The 15,506-nt window shown below is 40.6% G+C and overlaps 1 protein-coding gene across 2 annotated transcripts in view; it reads right to left on the reverse strand.

The window, feature by feature from the left end:
* Positions 1-4,688: 4,688 nt before the first annotated feature.
* Positions 4,689-15,506, reverse strand: part of LOC107303266 (gamma-aminobutyric acid receptor subunit beta-4) — a 32,387-nt gene continuing 21,569 nt past the window's right edge. The window contains exons 5-9 of one of the 2 annotated variants that reach the window (XM_015832479.2): positions 15,396-15,478; positions 13,571-13,708; positions 10,414-10,566; positions 8,440-8,687; positions 4,689-5,066 (exon numbers count right to left, since the gene is read on the reverse strand). In XM_015832479.2, the coding sequence (XP_015687965.1) occupies positions 4,689-5,066; positions 8,440-8,687; positions 10,414-10,566; positions 13,571-13,708; positions 15,396-15,478 (1,000 nt within the window). Of the gene's footprint in view, positions 5,067-8,427; positions 8,688-10,413; positions 10,567-13,570; positions 13,709-15,395; positions 15,479-15,506 lie in introns of both variants that reach the window. The other variant, XM_015832478.1, reaches the window with a different exon arrangement.

Genomic DNA, 15,506 nt, shown 5'->3' on the forward strand with positions numbered 1-15,506 from the left:
ACTAGGAGAGTTGGGGTGGTACCTCTTGGAAGGAAAATTATAATTGGGATAGATGAGTAGATCAAAATAGTTACCTCTGGGTGCTGACAAGCAGTTTTTTATATCTAATGTAAACTGGCAGCAGTAAAATGTACAAGAGTATTTTATATGGGTTTTGGTTATTTCTGTTTGCCACAGTGGAACAAATATAGCACGATATCAAAAGAAAACCAAGAAAATTTGGAATTTCTAGTACAGATCAGCTGCAGTCCCAGATAGGTTAGGTTTTACAGGACATGTGCTGAAAACTGGAGAAAATAAGCAAAAACTTGAGCTGCATTGGATGGGTAGTGGACTTAATGCCAAGAATGAGAAATTACAGTCAGCCTGTTTCTGCATGTTGCTGGAGATGAGGTAACCAAAGTCTTTATTAAAGATTGACCAAGAGTCTGATAAGCGTTGTTTGAGAAATGTGAAAATTACTTTGTACTGACCAAGAATATTACATTATGAAAGGCCTACAAAGACACAAAAAGAAGATATTATCCCCTATATAACAGAGTTAAAATTTGCAGCAAATTTTGGGGAAACCTTTTAAAGATTGTATCGTGTATTGAATGAAAAGAGTTACAGAAAGATGATTAATGTTGGAAGAATCTGACTAGTAAAATGTTAAACTCAACAAAAGCTACATATCTTAGCAATCAGTTGGGATGCCAAAGGGCGGAGACTGGAAATACCTACCTAGAGTTTATATTCCTGAAACAGCCTGCTAAGTTGTTGGGGCAGAATGAAGGAGAGGGAAGCTTAGTCATTTTGCAAAACTGTATAGAACTAATGACAAACATGTTATGTGCTCTGAATGAAGAAGAACTTTGGCCAGAGTTTTTAAAATAGAGGGAATAAAAGATGAACAAGTTGTTCATTTAATTATGAATTGTTACAACACTGAAATTTTAAGATTTACAACGACCCAAGCAAATACTGGGTTTTACTGAATAGTTGCAGAAAAAAATGTAAAATAAATTGCAGGCATAAACCTATGAGTTTGATATTAAAGTTCTAGTTGTGGATTTTAGGTTCTTCTTTAGGTTAAGTGCAATAATTCATTTAAATCTTGTATTGAGAGTTTTTGCAAGAAGTAGAATTTTAAATTCATGTGTAGTACAGCATATGAATTTTAAAAATTGATTTTTAGGTTAGGATACCTAACAGGACATTATTGAATTAAATTTAAATGAAATGAAATGAATCAAATTGAATTAACAAGTACTTCCTGTGCACCAAAAAATTGTCCGGTAATAATAAAAATTGAACAAGAATGGAATAGAGTGGAACGCAGGAGTTATAACAAAAGTAGATGACTGCTGAATGAGTAAACCCAATACTAATTATGGAGAAAACAGGATGGAAACAAACATATGTTTCAGTTCCAGAAATTTAAATAAAGCTATTTTAAGGAAACACTATTATTACTAACTGCAGAAGAAGAATTAGAGGGAACACAATTGTTTATCATTTTAAATGCAAGTAGTTTTTTTTAAAAATGCAGTTAGATTACAGGAGCTTGGAGAGATGAATTTTTAGTACATCTTTTGATAAGTACAACTTTGAAAGTTTGTTTGGGGTTTTGCCCCAGAAGTCTATAAAATGCAGCAGATTCTAGATGATTTAGAAGCAGTCTTGTGCTTTGTGACAGTTAATGAAGATATTCTGACATAGGTTAAGGATAAACAAGAATACAAGAATTAACAAGTTTTCAAAAAGGTGGAGAAAAAATTTAAATTAAAGAAATGAAGATGTATGCTTAGATTAAATGAGGTAAAGTTTTTGGAACATATGTTAACTGCAGTGCTGTGAAACCTGACAAAATGAAGATTGACGCTATTGTTAATGTACCGAGCAATATTTAAGTTTGGCCAATTATTAGCAAAACATCTTCCAGAAATGGACACTGGCAGAACTGCATTAAGCAAATTGGTGCTGCAGGATATGTAATTATGGTGGATGCCAATTGATGAAGATAAATGTAATAAATTAAGAAGGTTGTTAGCAAAGGCACCCATCTTACTATATAAGGTGAAAAACTGTAAATTCTGGTGCATCTGATTTAGATGCAGTATTGCTACCAGGATGTACAAGAATTGTCTTTATTTCCAGAAAACAACTTTCAATAGAACTTTAATCATAAATCTTTGCAAGCTATTTTTAAGGAACTGTTATACTGTTCACGTATAGGAATCCAAAGATGGTTATTGATGTAGCAATCACAAGAAAGGTTTTAAGTCTGGAAATAGCCGGTAATTGCATGTGGTCTGCTTGTCTAGAGGGCTTTTACAAAATAAAGATACTACAATGTGCAGGATGCCTTCTTTATGATAGAAAAATGCAAGAATTTAAAAATGCTACATTAAATGACAGAACATTACAATTATTCAGGAAAACGAAATGAAAATGAAAATGAACATATCCCAAAAAGGAAAGATATTCCAGAGGATGTAAAACAATACTAGAATTAAAGAAAGAAGTTAAGCATTTACTTTTCAAGAATGATACAGTGATCATACTTGAACGGCTAGCAGTGAGAATTTCAAATTAATACATCAAAGGCCTTTGTGTAAGAGAGAGGCTAAAAAGGTTTTCTTTTGGCTAGGTGTGAATATTCCAAAGATAATGTACAAGGCAGATCAGGTTTTCAGAAATATAAAGTATGAACTGAAATGCATGGATACTAGTCTATGAGAGCTTAGCAGAAGTTGGGAATGACTATATTTGAATTTTAGAAACATTTTGTACTAATTGTTTTTCTAAATTTCATGAAATTTAGAATTTTTGTTTAGTCAAATAATAATTTTGCATTGTCTCTTCATAAAGTGTGGAATCTCTGAAGAGACTGTTTTACTTTTACTGTTTTATTTGTCTTGATGTTTTTGGATTTTGCTCTTCTATTCTTTTAATAAGTTGGTTTTTAATTGTCAGCCACTCAGAGGTGCTTGGAAGTGGGGCAGCTTATAAATTAAATGAATTTTATATTGTACAATTACATTGTATAATTTTGTACATTATACATTTTGTATAAATTTTACATTGTGTCGCCACAATGTAAAAAAGATGTTGAGAATCTAGAAAGAATGCAGAGAAGAGCAACAAAAGTGATTAGGGGCTGAAACATATAAAGAATGGTTACAGGAATTGGGTATGTCTGGTTTAATGAAGAGAAGGACGAGGGGGGACATGATAGCAGTCTTCCAATATTTGAGGGGCTCCCACAAAGAAGGCGGGGGTCAAGTTATTGGGTCAACGGATGGAAACTCATCAAGGAGAGAAGCAATCTAGAATTAAGGAAAAATTTCCTGACAACGAGAACAATTAACCAGTGGAACAACCTGTCTCCAGAGGTTGCGGGTGCTCCATCACTGGAAGTTTATAAGAAGAGATTGGACAGCCATTTGACATAGGGTTTCCTGCCTGAGCAGAGGGTTGGACAACAAGGTCTCTTTCAACTCTGTTATTCTATTATTCTATAAATAAAATAGAAGCCAAAATAAAATAATAAATAAATAAACAACAGATAATGGGCCACAATTTTGCTCATTGGCATTTGCAAATAACTATAACTTCATGGACTCTGCTCTGAGGTCATATTACGTCCAATCAAAAGAGATTAGAAAAAGAACTGTATAAAGGATCCATCTAAATTTTACTGCCACTTGAGATGCTTTCGGGTCCACTTCTGGCATCAAGAAATAAGGGCAGTGGTAGGTAAAGCTGTGGCAGCCCAAAAGGGACCCACTCAAGCAGGGCAAAGTCAACTTGAAGGAAGGAAACAGAGCAGCAGCAGCCTTCCTTTAGGACACTTATTGGCAAGTCAATTCAGCATGAGTCTTCTACCTTTTTCACACCTACAACTCTCAGTCCTATTTAACCAATGGACAATACAAATCCCTCCCTCACCTCAGAAAGTATACATTCACCCCAGGAAAGCAAACACTCCCAAACTTCTAAAAGTTGTAAATGCAGCTTACAAACATTCCTTTGTCCTCAACACACTCACAGCAGATGCCGCCCCCCCCGCCCGTAATTTCCCGTTTCTGCCCAAACAGTTGCAAAATATGGGTTCTATTGTTTTAAACAAACCCTTATGCACCTATAAGATAGAAGGTGAGACAAAATAAAGGAAACTCATGCCGTAGGAGAATGTAGCTCCATCTTTCAAAAGAATCCACGAAGAAAGAAAAACTCTCAGAATAACCTCACAGGTGAGGAACTGCACAATCTGTGAGCCAATGGAGCGGATGGCCAGGCATTTGCCGACACACTCTAGAGCTAACTTTTGCAAGACTACTGTAAGAACTAAACTAGCTGCAACAATGAATTAAAAGAGATGGAGACTATCTCCCCCCTACCCACCCCTGGGGGTGAAGCATTTCAAGCATAACAGAGGGGGAGGGAGGGAGGGAAGGTAGGAAAATCCCTGAAAACCATTCCCTCCTCCTTCAACAAACCCACATAGCCCACCACACAAACTCTGTGTGCGCATCATGTGCTGAAAAGAGGAATAACGATTTGCAGAAATTAAATCAAAGGTGGGGATGGAGTGAAAAATTGGTCATAATTAAGAGAATAACCAAACCCCAAAGATCGCCACACTCCTGTGTTGTTGTCATAGTTTGAGTGTCTTCCCCTATTCTTTCTCTGGTCTGCAGGCATCAATTTACATAGTACAACCAGTAAACCAGGTTGAAGAATCCAAAAGTGATGGGGAAAATGATTCTTGACCATTTGTCAATGGTGCTGACATCTGCCAGGTCAGGAATTTTGAGCTTCAGCTTGGACGATCGTCGGCGGAGTCGGCAGTTGGCACGAGTACGGGCTGCAGCATGGTGGGTCAGTGGGACGTGGCGTTCAACTGGTGGGTGGTGTCCAAAACCATCTCGAGGGGCCAGCTGCTTGCGGAACTGGATTCCTGATCCTTCAAAGGACCTGAGAGAGTTTCGTGATTCTCCTGCTGTGGTCATCATGTCAGAAGCTAATAATTCATTGTTCATTTCCAAAGAGCTGAGAAGAATGTTGCCATAAGGATCCACCTGAAAAAAAGGGCCAAAGATATTGTACAGTATTAACATTTTATCTGTACAATGGATGATACCTAAGCACAGGTGTTGATGTCATAAATGATACATTTGTTTGAGCAGCTTTTTCACAAATTTGTAGGGAAAGAATCAGGTGCAAAAATACAGGTAGTCCTCAGGTTACAATGGCAATTGAGACCAAATTTTCCATTGCTAAGTGATGCCATCTCACCATGTCTGTGAGTACTGTTTGTTCAGCACTGTCATCTCTGAACAGTCGCTAAATGAATGGTCGCAATCTGAGAACTACCTGTAAAGGTTATGCAGGAAGAGAAAGCAAATATTATGTATGAATAAGTATTAGAAAACAGATCACTCTTCCAATAGAGTAAATGAAAAATAGAGATAAGGAAAGGGAGCTGCTTGGAAAAGAGTGAGAAGAATTATGTGACAGAGGCAAGGAAACAGGTGGTGTTATACCAGGAGGAACTATGAAGAAGGACGCTTGGTGGAAGGACAAAGTGAAAGAGACTCTGGATTAGAAAACCTGCATTTAAGAAAAGGATTGCTACAAAAAGTGAGGAAGATATAATCTTCATATAGAGAAAAATAGTTTCACAGAAGGTAATAAAGAAAACCCGAAAGAGCACTTAGAAACAGAATGAAGAATAAAAATGGTAAAAGCTTTGGGATGAAACTAAATTGAGGGAATGCTACAAAGAGTATTTAAGAAATTTGTATATGTACATTTTATATATATAAAGATAATGGTTACTTGAAGATTGGAATTAATAGTAAATTGTATAAAAGTTTGTCAAAGGAAAACAGATGAAGAGGATATAATAATAATAATAATAATAATAACAACAACAAAACAACAACAACAACAACAACAATAATAATAAAAGTTGGAAGGGACCTTGGAGGTCATCTAGTCCAACCCCCTGCTCAGGCAGGAAACCCTATACCATTTCGGACAAATGGCTGTCCAGTTATAATAAACACTATGAAAATTTGAAAACGGTAATGATGCTGTTGTAGATATTAACATTTCAACATTTGGATGTAGTGCCTTTATGACTAGATCTGCAATGTTTAAATCCATCAGAATAGAGCTGGAACGGACCTTGGAGGTCTTCTAGTCCAGCCTGCTGGTCAAGCAGGAAGACCCTATACCATTTCAGAAAAGTGACTGTCCAGTCTCTTACAAACTTCCAGTGATGAAGCACACACAACTTCTGATTGCAAGCTGTTCCGCTGTTTGTCCTCACTCTTAGGAACTTTTTCCAGGTTGCTTCTCTCCTTGATTAGTTTCCATCCTCTGGTGCTTTGGAGAATAAGTTCACTCCCTTCTCTTTGTGACAACCTCTCAAATACTTGGATACTGCTATCATGTCCCTCCTAGTCCTTCTTTTCTCTAGACTAGCGAAACCCAAATCCTGCAATCATTCTTCATACGTTATAGTCTCCAGGCCTTTATTCATCCTAATTGCTCTTCTCTGCACTTTTCCCCAAAGTCTCAACATCTTTTTTGTAATGTGGTGACCAAAACTGGATGAGGTATTCCAGGTGTGACCTTACTAAGGCTTTATAAAGTGGTACTAATACTTCATGTGATTTTGATTCTATGCCTCTGTTTATACAATCAAGGATTATATTAGCTTTTCTGACTACTGCCACACACTGCTGGCTCATATTAAAGTGATCATCCAATAGGACGCCAAGGTCCCTCTCACAGTTACTGTTTTTGAGCAGGTTTCGCCTAATCTGTACTTGTACCATAGGTTTTTCCTGCCTAAGCGTAAAACCTTGCTTTTCTCCACATTAAATTTCATATTGTAGGATAGGGCCCATTGTTCAAGTCTGAACATCTTTTTGGATCCTCAGCTTGTCTTCTGAGGTGTTGGCTATTCCTGTCATCTGCAAATTTTATGAGTTCCCCTTCTATTCCCTCATCTAAATCATTTATGAAGATATTGAAGAGTACTGGGCCTAAGACGGAACCTTGTGGTACCCCACTACTTATTTCCCTCCATGTAGATATAGTACCATTAAGGACAACTCATGTGAGTACAGTTTCTCAGCCAGTTACAAATCCATCTGGTGGTGATGCTATCTATTCCAACTTTTTCTAGACACAGCATTTCGCTGGTCTACTAATTTAGTCACTTTGTCAAAGAATGAAATAAGATTGGTTTGGCATAATCTGCTTTTAACAAACCCATGCTGGCTTTTAGTTATAACTTCATTTGTTTCTAGATGTTCGCAGATCTGTTTTTTTATTAGCTTTTCCAGTAGCTTCCCAGGTATTGATGTTAGGCTGACTGGTCTGTACTTTCCTGGGTCTGTTTTTTTTAGATGGGAACCACATCAGCTCTTTTCTAATCCTCTGGTAGTTCCCCGGTGTTCCAGGATTTTTGAAAGATATGGTACAATGGTTCTGAGATGACATCCGCCAGCTTTTTCAAAACTCTAGGATGAAATCCATCAGTTCCCAGTGGTTTACATTTGTTAAGATCAGATAGGTATTCTCTAACCATTTTCTTGCTTATTTTAATTCTTATTTCTAGTCTGTCTTTTACAGTTAGGTTTTTGATAGGTTGGGCTATTATAGTTTCTTTTTGCGTGAAGACTGATGCAAAGAATGAGTTAAGGAGCTCTGGTTTCTCTCTATTGCCTGTTACTTCCTTGACATCTTTCCTCTTAAGCAGATCTACTGTTTCCTTGACTCTTTTCTTATTATTTATATGTTGAAAAAAAATTATTTATTATCTTTGACTCTTGTTGCAAGTCTTTGTTCATTCTGAGCCTTTGTTTTTCCAGACTTCATCTTTGCAGATTCAGACTATCTGCTGATACTCTGCCTTAGTTATGTGTCCCTCTTTCCATTTTTTGTACTTGTCCTTTTTGTCTTTCTTCACGTATATGAAGACTTTCATATGACCTAACAGTTGGAAGGCTGTCCTTGTTGTTCTCCACTAAAAGGGCAGCGGATACAGAAACAGCTGGGGGATTGGCTTACGTAGGGTGCTGGGAGAATCTGTTGCAGAATTCTACATTCTAAACTGAAAGCTACAGCCAGGCACCTTCCATTATGCTCCTGTGTCATCACTGCTATGCCAGCTGCATTGGTTACTAGTGGGCTTCCAGGTGTCCCTCAAGTTAGTTACTCTCCCCCCATTTCTTATGCAAATGAGGGAGCCTCTTCCACTTATTTTTTTGTCTGTTGTGGAGTTAAGATATGTTTTTCCCCTTGGCATTTTGGTAATGTAGCTCACATAACCTTCAAGATCTTCTTCCTTGCTCTCTACACTTAACACTCACAAGACACAACCTGTATTTTGCTCATAATTCTGCAATGAGGAAAGCTACCAACCTGCTCTCTCACCCGCTTCTCCTCATATCGGTGCTTCTCCTCATTGGTTGTCTTGTTGAGACGCTCGCTCTGTTTCTTCTGCTGCCGGGGGCCCCGGCCAAAGAAAATGTAGTTAACGAAGGCATATTCCAAGAGCGCCAGGAACACAAAAACAAAGCAGCCCATGAGATAGACGTCGATGGCTTTGACGTAGGGGATTTTGGGCAGAGTTTCCCGAAGGTGCGTGTTGATGGTCGTCATGGTGAGGACTGTGGTGACCCCTGTGGAGGGACAGTTCAGACACACATTTAGTGCTTTCAAACTGATGGTTGTCAGGAAAAGATTTTCAGTGAAGCAAGGGAGGCCGCACAGCACCTTTTTAAAATGCTTTTGGAGACAATAAAAAACACAGGGCACCGGGGAGGGATGATTGTGTGAAAAGCCTGCACTAATTCTGCAAAAGAAAGCTGATTCCTGGCTGGAGGGCCTCTCCTTAGGGGGCCACACAGCCTGCCTGTTTTATGGTCTAATTCTGGATTACGTAATCACTGTAACAAAATCTCAGGTTGCTCTGTCATCTTCTTGACAACATTGTACAAGATCCGCAATACAAGCCTTGTGAGTTTGGGTATACTTTGATACAAGGGTGCTAGGAGTTGAATGGCATGTTATTATGGTTGGTGGGGAAATTAGCCAGATGTTTAGACTGCGTTTGACATTTTTATGGCATGCCCCTGAAGATCTGGCTCTTTGCCTAAGCCTTTGATGAGGATGAATTGAAACCTCCTCTTAAATGAGGTTGTTTTCATTTGCTCCCACCTGGTTTGTCATCCTGCTATCTTTATCCTTGCTTTTGTTGTTTTTTGTGTTTTTTTATGACTTAAAACATTTGTAAACTGTCCAGAATTTCTGGGAACTGGACAGAATACTAATCAAAATAAGAATAATAAAATACAAATACTTGCAAATAGAAATGGCAAAAGAAAAAGAAAGACAGTATACAATAGTAATAGGTGCCTTGGGTGCAATCAAGTGGAGCACCACTTGAAACACCATCAGCATTGACAAAATCACCATCAGTCAATTGCAAAAGGCAGCTTTGCTCAGAAGAGCTTCCATCCTGAGACCTTTAGGACTATCAAACATCCACATCTGCCTATCTCAGCTCGATAGACAATAATGTCAAATCCAGTGCGAACATCTGGCTGATAGTGTGAAGAACTAAAACATGATTAATAATCTAAACTGGTGATAATCAGATCTTTTAAAAGTTCAGGTTTAATTTCCAGGATTCATTCTTTTAAAAGCAAAATCAAAAATATTAATGCAACTGATATTTCACTTTTATTTTTTAAAAAAACATTTATTTTATCCAGATTCTTTTAATTCTTGAACCAGTAATATTTTGACCAACTGTAGACCTAGCCCTTATCCTTACCCGAATCAGATTTGCCCCAGGTTTTACTTATCACAAAACTGCGTGACTGTGCAGATAACAAAATAACCTTGAAGAATCACTAATTGGTATTTGACTTACAATGGAATTCAGCAGATATACTAGATAGAATTAACAAAGTCAGTAAGATCATATTGTTTCCCATAATTAGTTGGGGGTAGGGAGAAATACTGTTTATCATTTTTTATTTAAATTAATTGGATGCCTGACTCCTGCAGAGGCAGATGGTTTATTAATGATAGCTAAGGCCCTGACTTCAAAGTTGAACAACATTTTCTTATTTGGGTTAGTCTCTCAATTTACACAGCCAAGATAAACAGAAGTTGCAGAACTTCTGAGAAAAGAGCATTATTGATATACTTATATCCCAAGAAACAATTTTGTTTCTTGAAAAAGAAAACAGAAATTCCCCCTTTGTAAGCCTTCCCATCTACAGTTTACTACTACAAACCTTTAGAAAACTTTCCCAATTTTTTGAAACATTCATGATAAACATTCTTCTGTTGTTGTAGCCAACTCAGTCTCAAGTCGATGTCAATCTGTAGACCTACCTAGGGCAACCCGGGCTGCAGAGGCATCATAATTGATCCAGAAAGAGACCCAGGAAAGAATTGTGATGAGAATGGAAGGCATGTATGTTTGCAGGATGAAGTAACCGATGTTTCGTTTGATTCGGAAGCTGAGCGACAAGCGAAGATAGGAACCTACCAGATAGACGAGGGGAAAAAAAACAGTATAATGAGAAGGAGATCTTGGAATCATCTCAGTGGAAATTTCTAGTTTTTCACAGCACAAAACTTAACATCAAAGTAATTATTATATACTTTTCAATAGATGGTAAGTAAATCTGAATGACAAATAGCCACAATATAAAGTAACAGTTGTAACCCAACTGTCTGTTTTCTGTTCTGCTTGAAGGAGCAAAGATTATTCTTCCTATGTCCTTCCAGCCCTTTCTAGCAATGAAGTAACCCGGTTGTGTAAATAGCGGCAACCATCTATTTCACAGCCATGTAAATTATAAAATCCTGTGATGCTCAGACAAAAGAGGGTGAGCTGCAACCTGAGCCAAAGAGGTTTCATGGCTCCCCACATGGACGGGTCACCTGGGGAATCCCTCTTTAGAAAACAGGGCTACTAAGCATCAGAAGAGCAAATGACAGTTAAAACTCTTTTTATCTGCTCATTTCTAAATATCTCTCATCATTTTTCATTACTCCCTATAACCACCATCTGTTTTGAGAGAAAAGGAGTTGCATTTGTATTTATTGTAACTTAACCCTTTTCAAGTATAGTCATTGCAATGAAACAATAAACCTTAGTTGTTTAATTTTTATTTTTGTCTATGTGCTTTGATTATTATTTACAGTATGGATTTTAATTGGTGGTATTGGTTGTGAATGACATTTATTGCAATATTACAGTACTGTAAGTGGGCAACATAGGAACAGTAGTAATGAATAATAATGAAACTAACATGGCAAAAAGAGACACACTTTGGGGGGGGGAGGGAGGGAGAGAAGGAGGCTCTGTGAAATATAAAGGTTATGAAAAAATGCTTCAGATAATTGTAGTATATTCCAACCTAAAGGGGCCTCAATGCTTATCTAGCCAAGGCCTGTGATGGAATGAAGCTGGGGTTACTGTTTGCATTTGGGAAAGGCAGCTGCAGCTGGACAGAAAGGCAGCTCATCCCACCGCTCCAAGGACAGCCTCAGCTTCTCCGAAACAGCAGCAAAAGTTAACAGCAATAGCAATAGCACTTAGACTTATATACCGCTTCATAGTGCTTTTACAACCCTCTCTAAGCGGTTTACAGAGTCTGCATATTGCCTCCAACAACCTGGGTCCTCATTTTACCGACCTCGGAAGGATGGAAGGCTGAGTTAACCCTGAGATGTTCAGAATCTAACAACTCCTGGAATGAGCAGTGAGTTAGCCTGCAGTGCTGCATTCTAAGCACTGCACCATCAGAAACTTGAGAGGAGGTGGGCTCATTCATTGATTCATCCCTCCTCCCACCTCACAGTTTACTCATAAGCATCCACACTTGGTGGGCTAATTGAGCTACATCCTGATGCTTTTTGGAACTTGCAGATATCCACAGGGAGTCTCACCCCCCACCTGGGCTCTTAACCTACGAAAATGTGATTGTGTAGGAGAGGAAACAAAGAAGACAATGAGCAGACGACGAAGTGGGACACCTGCAATGTACCATTATTACAGGCAAGCAAGAGAGCTATCTGTCAGGATTCCCAGCTATGACTCTGCCACCTGTTGTGGTGGGGTTCCTGCCTGGTGCTTGGCTTAGAGTTTGCCCAAAAGGAGCAACAGGACTCAGGCAGCAGCTAGTCCCAAGGACCTGTGGGAGGAGACAAAGGTTGTATGCCACCCTACAAATTGTATGACCTTGATTTCTTGTAATCATCAAATCCGGCTACACCAACTTGCAAAGCCTAGCAAGGTAAAGTTAACCAAGAGGAACAGGAAAGGCGTGTGTTATAATGAATTATTTTCTACAGAATTCATCTATTCTATATTGTGGTGTGTCCAGTTTTTGGAAAACAAAGAACCCTCACAGTGCTGCATATACTTCTGAAAAAAATTATAAATCTTGATAGTTCAGAATAGAAATATGCCCCCAAATGATACTTCAATAAAATGCTATCTAAGACACCACGAGCAGATTGTAGAAAGAGGAAGAACTACTTGGAGAAGTCTGGAACATGCCATATTTGATGTATCCACAAATTGCTGGAACAATAAAAAGTGATGACAAATGCAAACAAGGGCTTCTAAGAAAAATAACAAAATTTGAAATGCTTATGCAGAATAAAGCCTACCTATTAGGACATATATGTAAATTGTTACTCAGGTAGACCTGGAGACTGAACAAATAAAAGCATGAATGATAAATTGGATACAAAACTCACCAGTTCCTTTTCAGTATTCCCTTTCCATAGTTTCTTCTTTTCTGTGACTATTTTCCCTCCCCCAACATGCCTACCTGAGCTTTCTCCCCTTTTTTCATTTTTCCACCTTTTTTCTCTCAATGCTTTCCTCAAGTCCCAGATCCCAAGATCGTAGCACTGTGCCCTGTGTTGGTTAAATTACTCTTGAAGACCCATATTGTGTTAAGGGAGCACATTTTTAAATGATGTGGAGAAGCTAGAGAGGGCTCAAAGGAGACCTCCAGGCTAGAAGATTTTCACACAGCTTTGGGGGAGGAGAAAGTGAATAGTAGCTGTGGTTGACTGCTAAATATCTGCTTTCAGGGAATACAGCAGACAAAATCCAAGACAAGAATGTATATTATGAAGTAGGACCAACAGAAAGAGAAGTACATGCAATCAGAGATGGGGAGAAGAGTTAGGCACCATAGTACCTGCTCCCTTCCACTCCAATGGAAAACATCTGGCCAAGACCAGTGGATAATGTGCCATCAAGTCATGTTCTGCTCCTACATATTACATAATGTTCTCTCTGCTGATCTGCCCCTCCCTTGGTCTTCAGGACTTCCAAGGGTGCACCCAATGCCACTGTAACTGAGTTTGTTCCCCTTGCCACTGGTCACCTTCTTCTCTTTGTTTTCTCAGCTTTTCTCTAGGGAGCTAGGTCTTTGCACCATGTGCTTAACTAATTCTCTTGGTGTTTACATCGAGGCCTTGATGCCCCGAGTTGTCATATGGCAAGGACAGAAGAACTCACCTGTGGTAAAGATCACTTCTCTGGTGACAAGCCTTTGCTCAATGATGGTGAACTGGGGCAGCTCGAGGACCTCCATCCCTGTCACAGCTGAATTATTTCCTTGCCAAAAGAACACGATGTCATCAACTGTGTAGCCATCTGGAGAAAAGCAGAGCAGAGAAAGTCAGCAAAGTCTGCAGAGTATTTCAGAGAATAGCCAGAGGATGCAGGAGCCACAGGCTCACAGGCCACGAGTTAGCATCATACTTGCCTACCGTGATTTATATTAGTGCTATTAGGATTTACTAACTGTCACAAATGTAAACATAAATCCTAATTCCTCTGCGAAAAGAAAGCATTTTTCTCTCCTCCTGTAGAAGCTGTTGCAGCCAGCTGTCATACTTTCCAGGGATGACATCTGGGAAATCTTAGCCTTACTTGTCTTGGGAAGCTGTCTTTCCAAGTCACCTCCACACAAAAAAACAAAAACAAACGCAGAGGGCAAACTCAGTCCGCTAAACTTTCTCCAGCCCTAGGAATTGCACCTTCCGCTTCCTAAATGAAGAGAGGGGCGGGGGGGGGGAAACCAGGGGTTTTCCAACTCAAATGTCTCCGAAGATGAGAAAGGTTTGGAAACTCTGATGAATGAAAAAGGAACATCCAAGCACAAGAGTTCCTTCCCACTCCTGCACACGGGAGTCTGTGAGCGTGCAAGGGGCTGCCTCCTGTGCCTTCCCAGAATGCGCGCTCACACCCTAACCGGGAGGGTCGCTCATCTCAGACAGAGCCGCCCTGGCTTTAATCTCCAGAGTCCAAAGAAGTCTGGCTCCCTTCTCACCTGGCCTCTTGGCCGGCCTTGCCTGTATCGAAACGCGGGCTGAAGCGCGCGAGTCAGGGTCGTCCCGGCTTCCAGACCGGCCGTGCCCTCCTGCCCGATACTGGATCGCCCGGTGGGGTGCGGCCGTCAAGCGCATTTTCAACGAAGGCAGCGAGCCTCGCTTTAAGGCGCGCCATCAGGTTCCCGCGACTTCCGATGCAGCCTCACTCGGCGGACACAGCGTAAGAATGTGGCTCTCTCGGGACGAGGGGGCTGAAGGGGGAAGCCCTCAGCATCGCCCTCCTGAGCCCCGCGGGGAGAGGGGCTCCTTTTCCGGCTGGAGGCCGCTGTTGGCTGCGGCCGCCGGAGAGGAGCGTGGCGAAGGGCGAGTTCCTCGGGGGCAAAGACTCTGGGGCCCCGGGATGCGCAGGAGCCTCGCGCACCCCCGCTCCGCCGAAGCTTCAGGCAGTTCCCGGGAGGTTGAGGGTGGGACCGGTCCGGACAGCCATAACCGGCCCCCTTTGCCCAGATGGCAGCCGGCCACCATGGTCCCCTCGCGCCTTTTGTTCTCCGACAAGCAGCGGAAGCCTCCCACCCAATTAAAGGAGGTTATTAAGATGAGGGGGAGGATATTCTGTGCCACCAGGCAAGTGTGCACTACCTACACTCTGAAGACCACCCAGAGCCTCAGTTTTGCAATAACACCTCCCCATACACACTCAAAGATGGTTGGTTTTGAATCCGTGGGGGAAACCCGTTTAAAAAATGTGGTTGTGCAACATCATTGACAGATGTCCACAGCAGAACCCCACTTAGTCCTACTCAGCGGGAAAAGAGACAAAATAGCATTCTGCAAGCAAAGGAGGAGGAGATTTCCTCAGTGGCAGAGTAAGTGTCAAAGGCTGGCAGGCAAAGGAGGGTCCATGCTCTCCCTCCCTCCCTCTCCCACTCACCCACCCAACCTCACCCCATGTTCCTCTTCAAACTCACTGGGGGAGCCCGTTCCAGGCCAAACAGGCTGGTACTCACAGCTCTCAATTTCCAAAGTGCAATTTTGCTGGTCAAGGGGGTATCTCCTTAAGTCCATCATGCAAGCAGCCGTGGTAGTGATTCTGGGGGGGGGGGGGGGGGGAAGGAAAA

This window comes from Protobothrops mucrosquamatus, unplaced genomic scaffold (genome assembly GCF_001527695.2).
Source record: "Protobothrops mucrosquamatus isolate PMUCROS unplaced genomic scaffold, P.Mucros_1.0 scaffold4, whole genome shotgun sequence".
Lineage (NCBI taxonomy): Eukaryota > Metazoa > Chordata > Lepidosauria > Squamata > Viperidae > Protobothrops > Protobothrops mucrosquamatus.